The 21,388-nt window shown below is 43.3% G+C and overlaps 1 protein-coding gene across 1 annotated transcript in view; it reads left to right on the top strand.

The window, feature by feature from the left end:
* LRCH3 (leucine rich repeats and calponin homology domain containing 3) overlaps window positions 1-21,388 on the top strand; it is a 116,485-nt gene that overhangs the window by 65,802 nt on the left and 29,295 nt on the right. The window contains exons 10-14 of the mRNA XM_063131753.1: window positions 3,228-3,304; window positions 11,046-11,097; window positions 11,214-11,363; window positions 14,882-14,929; window positions 17,644-17,697. Coding sequence (XP_062987823.1) covers window positions 3,228-3,304; window positions 11,046-11,097; window positions 11,214-11,363; window positions 14,882-14,929; window positions 17,644-17,697 — 381 coding nt within the window. The remainder of the gene's footprint in view (window positions 1-3,227; window positions 3,305-11,045; window positions 11,098-11,213; window positions 11,364-14,881; window positions 14,930-17,643; window positions 17,698-21,388) is intronic.

Below are 21,388 nucleotides of genomic sequence, written 5' to 3' on the forward strand. Positions count from 1 at the left end.
GCTCCTTGATATCATAATGGCTTTACCATCCCGGGGGATGGCAGGATGTTCAGCAGCTGCTATAAGGCCAGTTGAGTAGGAACTCTGAGTGGTACATGATGGTCCATTCTAGCACACTCAGCAATAATCCCGAATCAGTGTCAACAGGTCTTTGGATGTGTCTGTAGAAGTACCCCCTTGTTTGCCACTTAGTGTGCGTTCAAGTAACTGGAGAGGCCGCTTCACATTTTATTGAGAGGAGGTAGTTGGAGGCAGCTAATGACATCTCTTTTACAAGGCAGCTACAGGCTCAGTCTGAGTGCTTTGACATGAAGTGTGTGGCTGGTTGCAATTTTGGAGATTTTCTCTTGGCTGTGCCCCGTATGTACCACCTGTAAACTGAAAGAACTGGGCATGTTTAGCCTGGAGAAGAGAAGATTGAGGGGAGACATGATAGCAGATGCTTGACCTTTTCTTTCTCCCTTGGGCATTAGAAATTGCCGTGATAGTATACTGGGTGGGGTTGTGCTAAAGGCCTTATGTCCTAAATCTAACGTATTATTATCAGAAGAAATGGCTGGACTAACAAAAGCCCTATGAAGAGAGACTGAAAGAACTGGGCATGTTTAGCTTGGAGAAGAGAAGATTGAGGGGAGACATGGTAGCACTCTTCAAATACTTAAAAGGCTGTCATACAGAGGAGGGCCAGGATCTCTTCTCGATCTTCCCAGAGGGCAGGACACGGAATAACAGGCTCAAGTTACAGGAATCCAGATTCTGGCTGGACATCAGGAAAAACTTCCTGACTGTTAGAGCAGTACGACAATGGAACCAGTTACCTAGGGAGGTTGTGGGCTCTCCCACACTAGAGGCCTTCAAGAGGCAGCTGGACAACCACCTGTCAGGGATGCTTTAGGGTGGATTCCTGCATTGAGCAGGGGGTTGGACTCGATGGCCTTGTAGGCCCCTTCCAACTCTACTATTCTATGATTCTATGAAAGGCATTTTCTCTGTTCCATTTGGTCTTTCTTGTTTAATGGATGCCATTATGCTGGCACAGCTGCAGTTCTGGCTTTTGATGGAGTTTGTGTTTTTGGTACAAGTTTCTAACCTTCTTTGGTAATGCACCCTAAACCTAACGATAGTGTGGGATATATATAGATCTATCAAAATGCTCTCTGTACATTGTAGTGTTTGCTTTGCTTAAAACTTCCATACTTAATCAGTTGACTGATTTTGAGAGTGCATTTGAAACCCTTGGAAGGGGAGTTAATGAGAGTGGGCAATTTAATATTGACTTTTTTTTTTCATTTTCGCACCCTCAGAGCATCTCCTTCGAAGCTAATTAGTGGGGGTAAATTTCCCTTTGTTTCTGGCCTCTTAAACTGCTGCAGGCAGATTGCGGAGAAAGCTGCCCCCTGTTGTGATCGTCTGGACTGTAGGAAATGGAAGGGATCTTAATAAGCCTAAAATCAAATTCAGGAAATGTTAAAGTAATACATTTGCTCCTCCATGGCCTCTAATCTTAAACCCTTCTTCATGAGTGTAACAGGAGGCTCGGATCAGCGGGTTGCTGCATCCCATGTGGCACAGGCAGCCTGCGTGGGATAATCTTCAGCCTTGCTCAACAAGCCATGCGTCCTGTGCTCAGATTACTGTCTGTGCCTTCATATATTGGTTATAACATGGGTCTGGGCTGAAGCTCATTTTGGATGGGCTATTGTTCTCTTCTGGTGGGCCTTTCAGTGTCCTACCAATCGCTTCCACTTTATATCCCACATACGCACCCAGGGCCCAACATAGCCATCATTATTCTCTTTGGGTGAAGCAGCAGTGAGCCTTGTTGCTCCTTAATTACCCGGATGATCTTCCAGTTGAATGCCCCAAGGTTTCCCCAGGGGCGGAATATGCTGCTTTTGTGCGCTGTGGGATAATATCACCAAGTCGGTTGGGCCAGCTTAATTACTGCTTCTTCAGTGGTTAGCTGAAAAGGTCTTTTATATTTCCCCTAATTTCCATTCTTGAAATTGCGGTGGCTCAGATTTCCTGTGACCGTGTATTAGTTCTGCAAGCCCAGTAATGAGTCAAAAGGATGGCATCATGGCTCAAGGCATACTTCAGGAACAGACCTATAGACTAATGAGACACAGAATTCCCTTTAAAAAAATCAAACGGTAGCAAGAGGCCATCAGTCCTTATTAAAGTTAATTATGTGGTGAGACCAGTGGGACTGGGATTGCAGAGACCCAGGTTGCCTTAATTTGCTGAGCTAAAGCCCTTTACCTGGAGGAGTGCATGCACAGAGACAGTTGCTAAAACTGCTTGTCGCCTTGCAAGCAAAGAGTTGGGGAAACATTCAGTGCAAGCCATGGTTTCGGCATATTCTGATTTACAGCCAATCTTTAACTGAAGCTAAGGCAATGGTTAACTGCTTTGTTTGAACTAGGGTCTTAGAGGCTTACCAAGTCTATTAGTTCTTAGCGCCCAGTAAAGTTTTGTGATTTCTTCTCTTTAAATCAGTGTTAGTGTACCTCACAATTGTAACAGAACAGTGGTTAATAAATTTTAAAATAAAGTTATATAGCTCGTTTTATTCCCCGTGACAACTGAAGCTGGCAGCAGGTATTTGAACATCTATACAACAATTTATAAAACCGACAAGGATTAAATAATATTGAATGTCAATAGCCAATTTTCTTCAAGCTTGACCCTTCTTCTTGACTAGCTTGTCTTCATAGGCATTGCTGAAGAATAGTAGCTGTTTAATCTGAGAGAAGAGACATTAGAGTACACTGTCCAGGCTCTTTAAATATATATGTTTTATGTCCTGAATGCCTTGCATAATTAACCTAGTTGCATCTGTACGTTTGCTTCTCCCTCATAGAATCATAGAAGAGTAGAGTTGGAAGGGGCTTATAAGGCCGAGTCCAACCCCCTGCTCAATGCAGGAATCCACCCTACAGCCTCTTAAGGCTGTAGGTGATACTGTCAATTTAGCATAGTAGGCAGTCCTCTTTTTAATTTGATACGCACACAGCAATTTCAGTTTATTATCCGCTTGCTAACAAATGGTTGAAATCTATAAGTAATCTCCTTGGGCACATTTATTTTGATCCAGACATTTTAAGATCATTAACTATCGAACAAGGTTCTCGGGAATGGCAGGCTTAATTCTGAAAAGGATGTTGGACCATTCACAGCATACTAGAAATGTTGATTATTGTATCCAATTTCTTCCTTTGCTTAAGGGCTCTCCAGTGAAATCAATATCCATCCGAGAATTGCATAGGTCAGAAGATGCAAGGAGATACTTGCATCATAATAGGTGAGTACTTTTGTTTCATAAAACAGAGAGTTCGAGAAATCTGCAGATTAAATCATCCATCGGTTTTCCATGTGCACAGATAGGAACCCCCATTTGTGCACATGGGAAAATTTACATGGAAGTGCAGGCAGAGTTCCCAGAAATGTAGGCAAGGTCCCCAGGCAAGGTGCAAAAACAGGACCAGGAACATTAAAAAAAAAAGGGGGGGGGACCCTACCCCGATTTGCGATTGTGATCAGAGCCGGGAAGAGGGTATGGGCAACAGCTTCAGCAAGATCTCAAATGGCACCCATAACCCCACTGGGCAAAAGCGGCATGGGTTTCTACCACTCTTGCCAAGCGGCATTCTGGCTGATGCCCTTTACCCACGCTGGAGCACCACATGACACAATAAGCTAGTGGCTAAAATAGACCTTGCAACAGACCATGGCTTATCAGAGAAGCTTATTTTTGCTAAATAAGCCACCATGGTTGGGGGGGAAATGTATGCTAAGCCACTGATTATTTCTGAGAAATAAACCATTGTGTCTTAACTTGTCTTACGAACCCAACGGGGTTGCACTCTCCCTAAAGGATTGGGTCCGTAGTTTGGGGGTGCTCTTAGATCCAAAACAGTCACTTGAGGCACAGGTGAACTCAGTGGCAAGGAGCACCTTTTATCAGCTTAGGCTGATATACCAACTGCGCCCTTATCTGGACGGAGATAGCCTAGCTACATTTATCCGTGCTATGATAACCTCTCGTTTGGATTACTGCAATGCGTTATACGTGGAGCTGCCTTTGAAAATGGTCCGGAAACTTCAGCTGGTACAAAACAGGGCAGCCCGGTTACTAACAGGGACTGGCCGATGAGACCACATCACGCCAGTCCTTTTCCAACTTCATTGGCTGCCAGTCCAGGTCCGGGCCCGATTCAAAGTGCTGGTATTAACATTTAAAGCCCTAAACGGTTTGGGGCCAGGTTATTTGAAGGAACGCCTCCTCCCATATGTACCTGCCCGGACCCTAAGGTCATCCTCAGGGGTCCTTCTCCGTGAGCCCCTGCCAAAGGAAGTGAGGCAAGTGGCTACGAGGAGGAGGGCCTTCTCCGCTGTGGCACCCCGGCTGTGGAACGAGCTCCCCAGAGAGGTCCGCCTGGCGCCTACACTGTATTCTTTTCGTTGCCAGCTGAAGACCTTTTTATTTTCTCAGTATTTTAACACCTAAATTTAAACTTTGCTGTTTTAATTCTGCATTTTAATCCTATATCAATTTCTGCTGTGTGGTTTTATCCTGGTTGTGCTTTTTATGTTGTATTTTGTATTTGGGTTTTTAGCTTGTTGGATGTTTTATTACGTTCCTAATGGTTTTAATCTTTGTGAACCGCCCAGAGAGCTTTGGCTATTGGGCGGTATGAAAATGTAATTACATAAATAAATAATCAACTGTTTCATCTAGATGTTCAATAACGTGGGCGCCAAAACCGACCCTTGAGGAGCCCCGTGCTGGAGAATCCATAGGGCCAAGTGATATATCCCCACCCACCCCGCCTAGCACCACCTTCTGGAGCCATCTATCCAAGCTGGAGTGAAACCACTGCAATGCAGTTCCTCCCACTCCCAACTCAGACAATTGCTGCAGAAAAAAACCCGCCGTAGTTGATAGTATCTAAAGCCACTGAGACGGCAAAGAGAATCACCAGGGTACACGCTTCCCTGTCTCTCTTTATTTCACCATGGTTAAAAGTAGGCTTGAGCTCACCATGATGGTGAGTTATATGTTAATAGCGGCAGGGATCCTTTTAGCAAAAGCTTGGCTATCAACATGCATACCGTCTCTGGTACAATGGAAAAAGAAGATTGCGACTGCCGTGGTGACGAATAATATAGCAAGTTATAAGTTGCTGACGGGAGGGAAGAATGAACTCTGTCCAGAATTTCCCCCAAAAAGCTGGAATATGTTCTGGCCAGGTGATTTAGCAAGTATAGATATTTATTTATTTATTTATTTATTTATTGCATTTCTGTACCACCCAATAGCCGGAGTTCTCTGGGCGGTTCACAAAAATTAAAACCATTCAAAGTTTAAATCAAACAACAGTATAAAACCATAATATAAAATACAATATAAAAGCTGAACCAGATAAAAACAGCAGCAATGCAAAATTACAAATTTAAAACACCAAGTTCAAATTTATTTATAGACTGTTAAAATGCTGGGAGAATAAAAAGGTCTTCACCTGGCATCTAAAAGCATCTAATGTAGGTGCCAAGCAAACCTCCTTAGGGAGCTCATTCCACAGCCGGGGGGCCACAGCAGAGAAGGCCCTTCTCTTCCTGGTAGCCACCTGCCTCACTTCCTTTGGCAGGGGCTCGCGCGGAGAAGGACCCCTGAGGATGACCTTAGATTCCGGGCAGGTACATACAGGAGGAGGCGTTCCTTCAGATAACCTGGCCCCAAGCCGTATAGAGCTTTAAATGTTAATACCAGCACTTTGAATCGGGCCCAGACTGTATACTGTATATGTGCTAAACTGAGATGTTGTAATCTTGAACAAATTGAATTGGGGGGATTATAATAAAAACAACAACAGTGGGCTTGCAAACAGATTTATGCTAATGTTCATTAGCATTAATATTCTGTGCATATATAACACTGGACAATTGTTAGCTCTGAAAAGGCAGTGTTCGTGGTGGAGAGTTGAATCCCAGAGAGGAGGTGCATGTAAGCCTGTAGTAAGCTTCTTGGATCTTCTACCCATGGTTAAACAATGGAGAATAGTATTTCTGCACCAGGTTATAGTATATTACTGATACAATGCAAAATGTGTGCTTCCATGCAAAAGCATTTTGTCTCACGTAATAAATTATCAGTGTCAGCAGTAAGTCTTCTCTGTTCACCATATATGGCAATATTGCTCCCAGTTTTTGTAAGTATAAGCAGCTTCAAAACTGGTAACTCAACCAATTTCGTTAGAACAGAAAGAGTAACTCGCTAGGTTATATAGAATAACGTTCCTTGAAATATGAGTCTTTAAAAGGGGTTTTGTTCCCCCCCCCCCGAGTTTAATACCTGATCCAAATGTAGCAGAGACTATTAAAGTAAAATAAATTCACTTCTGAACTGTTTGAACTGGTTATAGGCTTTTAATTACTTAACCAAAAATGGGCATTATGGTGGTGATGCTGTCCCAGGATTTTAGAAGCTTAAATTAGAACAAGGCATAAGAATTGAGTGTTGTCTCAGATTGGCTTATGCTAACAAAATCTGTGTTGTTAACTATCAGTATAAAAATAGATCTGGTTAAACTCATGCCAAGCGAAGAAGGTTTTTCTTAAACTGCATAATTCATGATATGATTCAAACCAGACAAGTTTTACTGGATCTGCATTGGATACAGTGAAGGGGGTGTGTGAACTTTGAGGGCCGGTGGGAGACTGATCATGTATGTGGTTTACTTTGTGGGGAGCTGATGCTGTTTTACAAACTATTATTGTCTGTCTGGATGCTTGTCTGTTCCATTCCTCCCCTGTTCAACTTGCTCATTTGTTTAAAACAACAACAACAGTAGATTCTAGAAAAATGCAGCATCTCCAACGCTCTCTTCTCATGGAAGTCGACCCCTGGAGCTTCCTAGTGCTTTGCAGAGGGGCGGTGTGTGTGTGCACAGGACAATATAATTCGTTTAATCACAGCGTTCACTGTTGCAGCTAAAGTTAGGGATCTGTCGTCTTTGATATATCGGCTTTCCATTTTGCCTTGGATTGAAACTTAGTATGCCGTCCTAGTAGGGAATCTGACTTTATTCAGAGTAGTAAAAAGAATCTCCGGAACTTTCTCCTGATGTTCATGATCGTATCTCGGTATGTCATTCAGATATCTCAGCTTGGTTGCTTTGTCCTCGTTTGAAACTTAATATGGCAAAGACTGAATTGCTTGTTTTTCCTCCTAAACCTTCTCCTCATCTCTCATTCTCTCTTACTGTCAGTAATGTTACACTTACTCCAGTCAAGGAAGCTCGTAGTCTTGGCTTTATATTTGACTCCTCGCTCTCCTTTATTCCTCATATTGAGGCAGTAGCTAAATCCTGTCGTTTTTTCCTGTATAATATTGCCAGGATTCGATCCTTTTTGTCTGTCTCTTCTGCCAAGACTCTTGTTCATGCATTGGTTATTTCTCGGTTGGACTACTGCAACCTTCTTCTCACTGGCCTTCCTTCTCCTCACATCAGTCCGTTGGTTTCTGTTCACCACTCTGCTGCTAAGGTCATCTTCTTGGCTCGCCGCTCTGACCATGTTACTCCACTTCTGAAATCTCTTCATTGGCTTCCAATTCACTTCAGAATCCAATATAAACTTCTCCTGTTGACCTACAAAGCTTTTCACAGTCTAGCTCCTTCCTATCTCTCCTCTCTCATCTCACACTGTTGCCCCGCTCGTGCTCTTCGCTCCTCTGATGCCATGTTTCTCACCTGCCCAGGGGTCTCTCCTTCCCTTGCTCGGCTTCGTCCATTCTCTTCTGCTGCCCCTTATGCCTGGAACGCTCTTCCAGAACATTTGAGAACTGCAAGTTCAATCGCAGCTTTTAAAGCTCAGCTAAAAACTTTTCTTTTTCCTAAAGCTTTTAAAACTTGATTTTGTTCTGACATTTATACTGTTAGTTTTACTCTACCCTGTGCCTGTTTGGTGCATTCTCTTCCCCTCCTTATTGTTTTATTATGATTTTATTAGAATGTAAGCCTATACGGCAGGGTCTTGCTATTTTATTGTTTTACTCTGTCCAGCACCATGTACATTGATGGCGCTAAATAATAATAATAACCGGCCCAAGGGTCTCTACTTCCCTTGCTCAGCTTCATCCATTTTCTTCCACTGCCCCTTACGCCTGGAACGCTCTTCCAGAACATTTGTGAACTACAAGTTCAATCGCAATTTTTAAAGCTCAGCTCAAAACTTTTCTTTTTTCTAAAGCTTTTTAAAACTTGATTTTGATCTTACTTTTATACTGTTAGTTTTACTCTCCCCTGTGCCTGTTTGGTGCATTCTCTTCCCCTTCTTATTGATTTATAATGATTCTATTAGAATGTAAGCCTCTGCGGCAGGGTTTTGCTATTTTATTGTTTTACTCTGTACAGCACCATGTACACTGTTGGTGCTATATAAATAAATAAATAAATAATAACAATAATGTACTGTAAGAATGATAAAAGGAAGATGTACAAATGCTTTTCAGTGCTTTGCAGTTTACACCGACAGTGCAAATAGGCTTTTAGAACCGAACTTGACCCTACAATTTGTATGTCTTCTTCACATGGACATGAACTCTGGCCAGGTAACTGCAGTTAAGAATGATTAACTATGATAGTTTCGCTCAGAGTGAAGTTTACTGTTATGGTAGAAATCCCATCTTTGCCCGTCTTTAAAAATGCTGTTGGCCGTAGCATTCTCTGTTATAGGCAGGATCCAGCTGAGCGCTAGCATGTGTCCAAACTAATACTTGCACAACATAATTAGTGCTTGCTAGGACAACGGAGAAAAACAGTGAGTTGGTTCAGAAATTCAGCAATAAATCACCACTTTGCCCTAGCAAGCGCGGCTTACTTTGCGCGAGTGTCCGTTTACGCTAGCATAACTTCATTATTGGTAGCGCTGGGAATACTACCCTTTGACTTCATCAGTCCTGAATTTAGATCCTGGTTGCGCCCTAAAAATGAGCTTTTCACATTTGGTTGTCTTAATTTTGCTATTCCCTTAAAAATATTGGTTTTGTCTACTCAGAAGCTGTAACTTTTCCTCCATATTCTTCCATTTGTTTTCTCTGGATCAGTAACCCACTCCCACTCTATGTGTGTGTTTGCAGAGAGGTAGATGAATTAAAACGACCTGAAAGTCTGAGCTTGACACATGATAGAGAGCGGCAGCACGTGTTAAGGAGCTTCTTAGACCGGGCAGAGAGGTAAGGAAGCAATGGGAGAAACTTCCCTTATTTATGAAGTGCGAGTCTGGCTATCAATAGCCAATTTGATTGCCATTTTTTAAAAAGCGAACTACATATTGTTGCTGTGACATTTTGCAAAAGATTTTGTGACAAATCACATATCCCAGTGACCGGCAGTATATAACTAAATTGACTATGATTCTATGATTGCGTCCAGTTCTGGGCTCCACAATTCAAGAAGGATGCAGACAAGCTGGAACGTGTTCAGAGGAGGGCAACCAGGATGATCAGGGATCTGGAAACAAAGCCCTATGAAGAGAGACTGAAAGAACTGGGCATGTTTAGCCTGGAGAAGAGAAGATTGAGGGGAGACATGAGAGCACTCTTCAAATACTTAAAAGGTTGTCAAACAGAGGAGGGCCAGGATCTCTTCTGGATCCTCCCAGAGTGCAGGACACAGAATAACGGGCTCAAGTTAAAGGAAGCCAGATTCCAGCTGGACATCAGGAAAAACTTCCTGACTGCTAGAGCAGTATGACAATGGAACCAGTTACCTAGGGAGGTTGTGGGCTCTCCCACACTAGAGGCCTTCAAGAGGCAGCTGGACAACCAACTGTCAGGGATGCTTTAGGGTGGATTCCTGCATTGAGCAGGGGGTTGGACTCGATGGCTTTGTAGGCCCCTTCCAACTCTGCTATTCTATGATTGCACAAACCACGTACTGTTTAAGTCTGTGGTGTAATCACTGTGGGTATCATGTATCGTCTCTCACATGCAAAAGTCTACATATATGCACACGTGTAACCATTTGACATGTGCTTCCAGACTTTTAGGCCTAGAGCAGGGGTGGGAACCTCAGGCCCAAGGGCCATATTCAGCCCTCCTAGGGTCCCAATCCAGCCTTCCGGGGTTCCCCACATGGCTACACTCCCTTTCTCACAACTGCTGATCATTTAGTTTCCAGCTTTTGTGTAGTATTCCCTCATTCTAAAAGATTAAAATGCCTGTCTTAAGGCATAGTAAGTTACCTTAGTTAAGCCTTCTACTGACCAGTTTGCTGAGGGCTGGTGCTGTGGATTCCTGAGCCTTTATATGATGAGAACAATCCGTCCTCTGTTGGATGGCCCAGAAGGAGTTGAAAGCTAAGGCTGTGAAGGTCAAAGCGTGCTACTTAAGGTTGTGGAGCGAGTTCGACCAGCCTTACTGCAGGTCACGTTAATGTGTGAGAGTAATGCCAGGCTGCCACTTGACTATGAGCCATAAATATCCAATGGGAGATGGTGGTGTGGGGACTGCAAGAAGTGTCCGGGTTCAGGGCAGGCAAACCAGCTGTATGCTTGTAGAAATTCTTCACTTAAAGATTCTGCCATCAAAAAACCCCTCCCATTTCACTACTTGAGTAAGTTATGCAACAGGTCAGTCTTCGTTCTAGTAGCGTAGATGGGGGCTGTAGGGCAAATGAAGCACTATGTTTCTGGGTCTGAGATTGTGGAATATCATGGACCGTTTAACTGTAAAAAAAAGGGGGGAAGAAGCAACGGTGGGCTGTGAGGTCTTGGAACAATTCGGAGGAATGAATGAATGAATGAATGCCTCCTGGTTTCTACAACTTTGGCAGAAAGTGTCTTAAGATTGCTGATTTTCCTCTGGAAACATCCAGGTCTCAAACCAGCTTTATTTGAATGAAAACATCTGGTGGTTGGAGTTTATAGTGCAACCCTTTATCCTGCAGCCTGTGTTATTATACATTATTACAGCATCATATACAGGGACGTTGAGGAGAACTGTTTGTTTTGCCTCTTATAAAGTTCTCTTTTCCCCTCAGGGGCTCCAGTGACTCATCATGCCTTCTGTCGCTGTCCAGCACCCACAGTCAGGTAATGGACTCTCTCCGCATTTGTGTTGCGCATTTAGGAACATGCTGCCTTCCACTTCGTGTGTGTGCCCTGCTCCTTTCTTCTTGATGCACGCTCTAAAACAATGTCTTCCCCAGGTCTCTCACTTGGAGGGAGATCCACACAAAAGACGTGAGCATTTAGTGGAGCGGACCCGGAGAGAAGCCCAGCTCGCTGCCCTACAGTATGAGGAGGAGAAGATGAGGACGAAACAGATCCAAAGGGAAGCTGTCCTTGACTTTGTCAAAGTAAGGACCTTCTAAGGCAGTGGTTCTCAACCTGGGGCACTCCAGATGTGTTGGACTGCATCTCCCAGAATGCCCCAGCCAGCTGGCTGGGGCATTCTGGGAGTTGTAGTCCAACACATCTGGAGTGCCCCAGGTTGAGAAAGGCTGTTCTAAGGAGACAATGGCGGTGGTTCCATCCCTGGCATCATTATTTATTTATTTATTTATTTATTGCATTTTTATACCGCCTAACAGCCGAAGCTCCCTGGGCGGTTACAGGGAGCCTTAGTATTCCCCCATTTGTGGATTCATTTTTATTTTTTGCCAAGGAAGACCACAGCAGCATTCAACCTTGCAATAAAACATCAACTCGGTTAAAATGGACACAACTAAACACCAAATGCAGCAATATCAAAAACAGTACAAAACAGCATTTCCATTAACGGGTATTGGATTGTAAGACCCCAGACACACCCACACCCACATGGTAGACCTGCTCCTTCTGAAGGTCCGGGCTGTGGATTGATAAGTACAATTCCCCCCCCCCCTTTTAAGATTTATTAGTAACCCTATAGGTAAAAGCTTTCAGGGTGACAGAAGTAAGCATAAATACAATTTAAAATCCACATTCAAAATAATGCAATAAAACCGTTTAATCCTCTGCATTCCTGTGTAGTTCTATCTTTGTATTTTTACATATTTATCTTTATATTTTAAAAATAAAACTACACAGAAATACAGAGGATTAAAAGGCTTGAGAGAGTAAAAAGTTCTTTGCCTGATGCCCAAAAGATAACAAAGTAGGTGCCAGGCAGACTTCTCTCGGGTGGGGTACTCCATGACTGGGGGCTACTACTGAAAAGGTGTATTGCTGAGTAGTCAGCCGTTGCTTGTCAGCATTCGAGGACTCTTGGATCAGGGCCTTCAGCAGTGATCCCAGGGCTTGAGTAGATACATATGAGAAGAAATATTCCTCCAGGTGCCATGACTCCAAGCTGTGAAGGGCCTTGTAGATTAACTCCACCACTTTGAATTGAGCCTAGAAATGAACTGGGAGCCAGTGACGGTGATACAAAACCCCGGCGTAATATGATCATAATGCCCAGATCATTAATTCTCCAGAAGGATGCCGTGGTTGTTAGTATAGAAAGCCTCTGAGAGGTCCGGGAGGTCCAACAGGGTTACACCCTGTCTCTCTCTTGACAAAGGTCATCCCACATGACACCTTCCCCACCAAAAGAAGACTGCATGGGATCATTCCTAGTATGTATGTGCTGGTATGTATGACTAACACATGTGTGTGCCCATGCATACACATACTTAGCCTAGTTCAAAACCTCTGAATAGAATCAGCCAGCATGCAAAGGCCTCCCAGGTGGAAGGATCATCTTCTGAAAGGTGCATAGAGCCTGACATTGCAGTGATGGTCCATACATCCTGGTGGTGGGAGACCAGTGTTGGACCACTGCTGATCCATTCATCCATGAAAAGGTCACCACATCCTCATCTCGAATGTGGATCACGCCCACATTTTTTTTAAAAGTCAAAGAGATGGCTATCTTGCTTGGCAGCAGACATGTAATAAAACGTAAGCTGCTTTTTCCTTACCTCTGAAAACTGAGGAGCAACAAGTTGTTCAGGAAGGGTTTAAGATTTTACATAATAGTCCATCCACTTACGCTGTGTCTGGAAATTAGATCACTTTCAACTGTTTTCATCAACTTTGTTATTTGGGTTTATTTATTTATTTATTTATTACATTTTTATACCACCCAATAGCCGAAGCTCTCTGGGCGGTTCACAAAAATTAAAACCATCATAAAACAACCAACAGGTTAAAAACACAAATACAAAATGCAGTATAAAAAGCACAACCAGGATAAAACCACGCAGCAAAATTGATATAAGGTTAAAATACAGAGTTAAAACAGTATAATTTAAATTTAAGTTAAAATTAAGTGTTAAAATTCTGAGTGAATAAAAAGGTCTTCAACTGGCGACGAAAGGAGTACAATGTAGGCGCCAGGCGGACCTCTCTGGGTTGCTCATTCCACAACCGGGGTGCCACAGCAGAGAAAGCCCTGCTCCTAGTAGCCACCTGCCTCACTTCCTTTGGCAGGGGCTCACGGAGAAGGGCCCCTGAGGGTGACCTTAGGGTCCGGGTAGGTACATATGGGAGGAGGTGTTCCTTCAAATAACCTGGCCCCAAACTGTTTAGGGCTTTAAATGTCAATGCCAGCACTTTGAATCGGGCCCGGACCTGGACTGGCAGCCAATGAAGTTGTAAAAGGACTGGCGTCATGTGATCTCGCCAGCCAGTCCCTGTTAGTAACCGGGCTGCCCTGTTTTGTACCAGCTGAAGCTTCCGGACCGTTTTCAAAGGCAGCCCCACGTATAACGCATTGCAGTGATCCAAACGAGAGGTTATCAGAGCATGGATCACTGTAGCTAAGCTATCTCTGTCCAGATAAGGGCGCAGTTGGTATATCAGCCTAAGCTGATAAAAGGGTTTTCAGCATCCTGCACAGTGAGCTGTTCTAGTGCTGGTTTAAAGTCCTGATGTGGAGCATAACAAAGCCACATCAGGTTATGACTGAAGAAGAAATATAACAGAAGACGGTGGAATTCAGGAAGGATTTGAAAAACGGGATGTGTAGCATGTTAGGAATTCTGCCAGTGTCATTCTTTGGGATTTGTTTCTAGTTATGAAACTCTGTAGTGACACATGCTCAGTTAGGGTTATCATAGCAGTAGATGTGAGCAAATACTGGGGTGCTTTGTTTCAAAATCGGCAAAGCTACTTCAGAATTTTAATCACACCATTAATTATCAGTTCATGGTGCTTTAATATTGTCTTTGAAGGTGGTTGCTGTAAAAGAAACTCTGATTTTGTAAAGTATCCCCAAATACCCTCAGGCCTGTGGGAAGGAGTTTATTACATTCGTATTATTATTAGGACGGCATGTTGTGTCCCGTCTTTGGCTCCTATAAATACTTCAGCACTTTTGTGCAATGGCAACTTTTGAGCCTCTTTCTCCTAGGCAGGTTGGTTGGGCTCACAGGTGATGGTTTCATGCTGAAAAACATCGGGCCTGTTCAGACAGCACTTTAAGCCATGGTTAGGCCGCTAACCCCTTTGCGGCATGTGGTTGGTGAGCATGTTTAAACCATGGTTATGTAGCCAACATGGTACAGAATTGTTCACACAGCACGCTAAGCCATAATGTTTAGCTCAAAACGCTTAACCATCATGGTGTAGTGTATTGTTTGAACAGAGCCAACATCTCCTTTAAGCTACGATAGCCTCTACATTTCTGTGCTAAATCAAAACTTGCCATTTCTTATTTAGCGGTTCTGATTGAAACAAGTACGCTAATGTTTCCAAAATCACTGTCATCACCCCCACCACCAGCTGCTTTCTTTTAGATTCGGGCTTGTGTAAACTGCCCAGAGAGCTTTGGGCGGTATAGAAATTAAATTAAACAAATAAATATGTGTGCCTTTCCCCTGTTAAATTGTTCCTTTTTATTCTTCCAAAGCAAAAGGCATCCCAGAGCCCTCAGAAACAAAGCCATCTGCATAGTGAGGTAAGAACTGAAAGCCATAAACTTCACTGCCATTTCTTAAACCCTGTGGGAGATGTTTAGGATCTGATTGCAAGCACATTTATTGCAGAGTAAACTCCGGTTAGAGTCAATGGCTTGAAATAAATATGTTTAGGATTAAGGAGCTTAAAGACTACTACTTCGCTCTGGCGGAGTCGTCCTTGTTTTGTATTGCCTTGTAAGCCTTCTTCCCCCCGCCCTCCTCTTCCCACTTCGTTTTCACTTTGGTCTGTAGATTAGTCTGGTGCACTGAGCCTTTTCCATATAGAAAATGTATATAAGCAGATGCATTTATATTTTTAAAGGTTTTTTTTTATTATTTCAGAGTGAAACAAAATTTTGAGACAATTAGAAAAATATGCAGTACTTCTTCTTTTCTTTTCTTTTTTTAGCACTCTAGAAGGTCTAAACTCACTTGGTTACTTTAGGAGCCTAAAATGTATTATGTATAACCTGGTTGGCCTGCACAATTAAGATTAAAATAATTTAAGAGGAACTTCAATTAGTAAATGTGAGTTATTATCTGAATAAACTATAAGCCCTACATGGTTTGGGCCCAGGCTACCTGCGGGATCGCCTTCTCCCGTACAATCCGCCCTGCACACTCAGGTCCTCTGGGAAGAACGTCCTTCAGCCAGCCAAAACTAGGCTGACAACTGTTACCCAGAGGACCTTCTCTTCTGCGGCTCCCAGTTTGTAGAATGGCTTGCCGGGAGAGATTCGTCAACGTAACAGTCTTCCAGAATTTAAGAAAGCCATAAAGACTGATCTCTTCCGGCAGGCTTACCCAATTGAATTTTAAGATGCCTTTTTTAATGGTGTACTGCTTTTAATGATGCACTGGTTTTAAACGTTTGAATTAGTTGTATGTATTTTATGGTGTTTTTATTTGTGTTGTACCCTGCCTCAATCCAGAGGGAGAGGCGGGTAACAAATAAATAAATAAAATTATTATTATTATTATTATTATTATTATTATTATGAATATATCAAACATGATAATTTTATGAGCAAACCAAGTTATACATAATACATTCTAGATGATCATAGGTTGGGAGTACAACATATAAACCTGATTGATGGGCTATTTAGGGGCTAAACCCAGCCTGATTGGAGGTTGTGACTGTGACGTGTGAATCTGGATGAATGTGTAGTTTAGCAGCTAAACAACCCAGTGGTTAACCCATGGTTTAAATAACCAACGATTTGCTGTCGTGCCATGTGAACTGGGTCAGTGTTTCTCTCGCATGTGGGTTTTAGAACTTCATTGACTGCTACAATATCGAACCAGAACAAGCCCAGAAATACAGGACTTTATACAATAAAATCCAAACCGTCAAGAATGTACAAACTGAGCGTGACCTGGAGCTTCCCTAAATGACTGTCAGTAAAAGATACATTAGATCAATGTCTTCAATAAGGAAGAAATAACTATGCTGGGAATCTCACAGAGAAAATTAAAACGAAAAATCTCCCCATGGCTTCAAAATTTCCAGAAATTTTACCTCTCTCATCTTAGATAAAAGGCTTTCTATTACATAGTTTTTAGAAATATTTTTTGGGGAGCAAAGACTGGGTAGCATTGTATGATTACCTCATCTTAACCATTTTATTCATCATTCTAAAAGAAAATATTTCCTAATGCAAAGTTCTTCTATTTTTCCAAGTTTTTTGAAGAACCCCAAAAAGGTCCTTGGGGAAAGCTGGGGTTAGTGGGAGTGTTCCGCCCCCAGGCCTTCACATTTCCAAGTAGAACTGATGTTAGAGCAAATAATATTCTAGAAATACAAAACAACGTAGCTGGTGCTTCATTTCCCTGCCGTTCACTCATTTCAGCATTACTAAATGCCTGAATTCCCACCTGAGTGGGTTTGACCACCAAACATGACTCTGTTGACATTTACACTGCTTAACACCGCTGAACAGCCAAAGCTCCGCTTCTCTGTAATTGCACTTTCACTGCAAGCACACTTGCTTTGGAACGCAAGCTGGCTCCTTCACAGCGCGCTGCTTTATTCACTGAATTTGAGCAACCATGTTATCCTGGCAAGGTAGCAAGTAGCCAAGGTCGTTTGTCGGTGCCGTAAAACAAGAGTTTGGGTTGATTCTTAGCCTCCCACCCCACCCCTCCCCAGAATGGCGTTTGTCTTTCCCCACAAAATATTTTTGTTCACCACGAGGGCAGATTTTCTTGTTTCACTAATGGAAAATGGTTTTTCCTTCATGGTGTGCCAGATCGCTTAACTCAATATTCCACAAATTCATAGGGAAGTGTTTTTCGGTAGTCTGCTCTCTGTGACTCTGGACTGGTTTCAAATAGCTCTGCTCTTTTTATTTGATTTTTGTTTCAGTTCCTCCCCAAGCTGTGCCTGTGTGTGTTCTTTGCTAAATATTGCCTTGTTTGCCACTGGAAAGATTTGAATACCAAATTGCGCTCCGTTTTGGAGACAACAACTGAAAACAGAACCAGCCCCTGAATCAGTTGCAGATGTGTTTAATGCTGAGATTATTAAAAGACTAATGGGGTCCTTTCTCCTCCCCCCTGTTTTTTCAGTTAGAGTTTACTGATTACTGCCATGTGCCTGCTTGTGGAAAGAACCTTGCCAATTCCAGATGTCTGTGCTTGTCTGCCTATTGTGTTGTGGTATTTTATGTTTCTGACATTGCCCTCTCTCCCGCGTCCCTTTTCCATCCAGTGCCCTTTTCCATCCAGAAGGTCTCAGCACACTGATGATAGTGCCTTGCTGGTGGTAAGAATCCTGCACGCAATGACCTTTTATGTGTCAGCATCCTAGATCATAGTTAGCATGCCTTTTGTGGTTTGCTCAGATTAGGCAGTTTCGCACGACTCTAAATAGCATAAAACATGGCGGTCTTTCGTTTCATAATAGCTGTTTTGCTGTAAATTGTTACCTTTGTCTCTTTCCTCCTTGGAACGGCACACCGGCACCAAGGTTCACAACAATATTTTTCTAAGCTTACGTCTCTGATGTAGAGGTGGGAACTCGCAGAACCATTGGGATAATCAAATAAGCAGGAACTTTGGTGCCTGTGTGCATTCCTCCACAGATGAGCTATGTGGAAAGGCCATTCATTACAATACCCAAATATGGCCCTGATACGTTCCAAATGTTCTGTCAAAAGATGGTCCTCAGTGGCCGTCTCAACTGAGCATTTCTGTTTCCTTGGTGAACAGTTCAATATCATGGCGTGGCATCATAAATTTGGAAGAGACATGACGGGTCATGTTAGCCAGCCTCCTGCATTTAACCGCAGGATCCCCCTTGTCTAAACCATATGCAGAAGAAACTCATTGAGGTCTTCTGCTGAAGATATGAGAGGGTTTCTACATGGCTGGTGGTGATCCATTTGAATATGTTGATAAACTCTAACCAAGATTAAACACTTCGTTGTTGCATCACTTCTTAAATCAATGAAGGTACCTATACGTGAGCCCACCTTTTTTTCTTTCTTTTTAAGGCTGTCAGCATTTCACATAACACCATTTCCATGTTTTATGCTATTTCCTTCCTCCATTGGTATCTTAAAAATAGCTGTTGACTTTGGGTTTCTTGTCTCCCCTTGTCTGTGGAAAATTCCTCTGCTCTCCCTGCCTGCCGTTGCATGACTTGCATGCTTCCAATTTACTTGCTCATTTATATTCTCTTCAGTTATGTGCTTAAGGTTTCATATGTGCAGCCATAATACCAACTCAGGAGCGCTGAAATGTGACTTAGCTGTGGAATAAACCATCAGAAGCATTCACTCTTGTCTCAGTTATTACATTCAGGCACTACATTTCTGACTTCATGTTGTAAGAATACATGGAAGGAAGAGACCTGAAAATGAGTTCCAAAGTTCTGTTCACAAACCCTGTTTTGTATTAACTGTGGCTAAGGTTGATGCCAGCTTAAACCTTAATTGGGGTTAAGGAGGGTGGAAGCAATTCATCCCAAAGCAAAGAAGGACTCATGCAGTCCTATGGCCCAGTGGATTAAGGAACAAGCCAAGTTGTCTAGTGAGCCTTGGTCATTATTTTTCTGTGTGCAAATAATATCTGCAAGGATAATTAGTCATTCAAAATTGCAAAATGTTGCATTTGGCCTTTTCTAAACATTTTTGTCTGTTGAAAATGAGTGTTCAGTAGTAGCTAAGCTTAACCAATTCGTAGCAAAGATGTTAGAGAGGAAAATGTCATCTTGAGTTCCTTTTTTCCAGTATGTGAATGAGCCAACAGTGCGATATGGCTGCAAGAAAGGCAAATGCTATTTTGGGCTGCATTAATAGAAGTATAGCTTCCAAATTGCGTGAGGTACTGGTTTCTCTCTATTCGGCCCTGGTTAGGCCTCATCTAGAGTATTGCGTCCAGTTCTGGGCTCCACAATTCAAGAAGGACGCAGACAAGCTGGAGCGGGTTCAGAGGAGGGCAACCAGGATTATCAGGGGTCTGGAAACAAAGCCCTATAAAGAGAGATGGAAAGAATTGGGCATGTTTAGCCTGGAGAAGAGAAGATTGAGGGGAGACATGATAGCACTCTTCAAATACTTAAAAGGTTGTCACACAGAGGAGGGCCAGGATCTCTTCTCGATCCTCCCAGAGTGCAGGACATAGAATAACGGGCTCAAGGGACAGGAAGTCAGATTCCGGCTGGACATCAGGAAAAACTTCCTGACTGTTAGAGCAGTATGACAATGGAACCAGTTACCTAGGGAGGTTGTGGGCTCTCCCACACTCAAGGCCTTCAAGAGGCAGCTGGACAGCCCTCTGTCAGGGATGCTTTAAGGTGGATTCCTGCACTGAGCAGGGGGTTGGACTCGATGGCCTTAGAGGCCCCTTCCAACTCTGCTATTCTATATTTGACTTCTTCGATTGTTTAAGATTTCCTCCTTTTCCTATCCCAAGGCTTTGGGCTAGCTATAATATATTCTTGTTATCCCAGCCGTGCCTTTGCATACCTCCCTGCTTGTCTGTTTAGGGAACAATCCACTATTAACTTCTTGAAGACCAGCACCATTGAAATGGATGGGACCTGGGCAATACCAGCCATTTCCAGCATACGTTTTATATATCTATTTTAGGCTCCTGCATTATTCTTGCTTTATCTTGGGTCATTGCTCTCACGGCATAAGAGAATATTGTGTAGAACTCTTTAATGAAGGCCTTTTGTTCGGCACTTCCCCTATTACATCACCGTGCTTTCCCCTTGCTCTGAACAATGCTAACTCCTGTATAAGGAAACTGCTTGGAAGTAGATCTGACAACAGGCAGGATGAAACTGCCCCTGTGCCTCTTGCAGTCACCATGACACTCGCTCCCTTTTGCATTTTTGTGGCATGGTCAGGAGTGGAATTGCAGGTGTGTGTGTGTGTGTGCGTGTGTTTTCTCCTCTTGCGCTGGAGCCTTTTAGCAGGCTTTCCGGTTACCTGCTATGTTTTGGTTGCTGCTGTGCCTGTGTTTTTGTTTCTGAAGCGTTGTAAGCTTTCAGCTGCAGCTAAACGCTGGCCGTTGCCGTATTCTGGAAAGCAGTGCATCACTATAATCAGTGCTTGCTTCGTACTAACAGTTGCATGTCCGTCCCCCATGCATAAGGTTGAAGGAGAGAGTATTGGAGGTAGATTTGAGAACATCACTGCATTAGGATCACCAGCGTGTTCACGGCCACAGCCAGAGATGTAGTCCTGCCATCTCTGTGCAACCTGACAGTATTTAAGACCCTCCCTCACGCTAAGCAAGGGCCAGTGCATGAGGTGAAGGCAACTCGCTGACAGGAATCATAGAATAGCAGAGTTGGAAGGGGCCTACAAGGCCATCGAGTCCAACCCCCTGCTCAATGCAGGAATCCACCCTAAAGCATCCCTGACAGATGGTTGTCCAGCTGCCTCTTGAATGACTCTAGTGTGGGAGAGCCCACAACCTCCCTAGGGAACTGATTCCATTGTCGTACTGCTCTAACAGTCAGGAAGTTTTTCCTGATGTCCAGAATAGCGGAGTTGGAAGGGGCCTACAAGGCCATTGAGTCCAACCCCCTGCTCAATGCAGGAATCCATCCTAAAGCATCCCTGACAGATGGTTGTCCAGCTGCCTCTTGAAGGCCTCTAGTGTGGGAGTGCCCACAACCTCCCTAGGTAACTGGTTCCATTGTCGTACTGCTCTAACAGTCAGGAAGTTTTTCCTGATGTCCAGCTGGAATCTGGCTTCCTTTAACTTGAGCCCGTTATTCCGTGTCCTGCTCTCTGGGAGGATCGAGAAGAGATCCTGGCCCTCCTCTGTGTGACAACTTTTCAAGTATTTCAGAGAATCATAGAATAGCAGAGTTGGAAGGGGCCTACAAGGCCATTGAGTCCAACCCCTTGCTCAATGCAGGAATCCATCCTAAATCACATAGGGCAGGAAGAGCACTTGTTCTTCTTACTGCTGCAGTGGTGAAGGCTGATATTAAT

Source organism: Elgaria multicarinata, chromosome 8 (assembly GCF_023053635.1).
Source record: "Elgaria multicarinata webbii isolate HBS135686 ecotype San Diego chromosome 8, rElgMul1.1.pri, whole genome shotgun sequence".
Classification (NCBI taxonomy): Eukaryota; Metazoa; Chordata; class Lepidosauria; order Squamata; family Anguidae; genus Elgaria; species Elgaria multicarinata.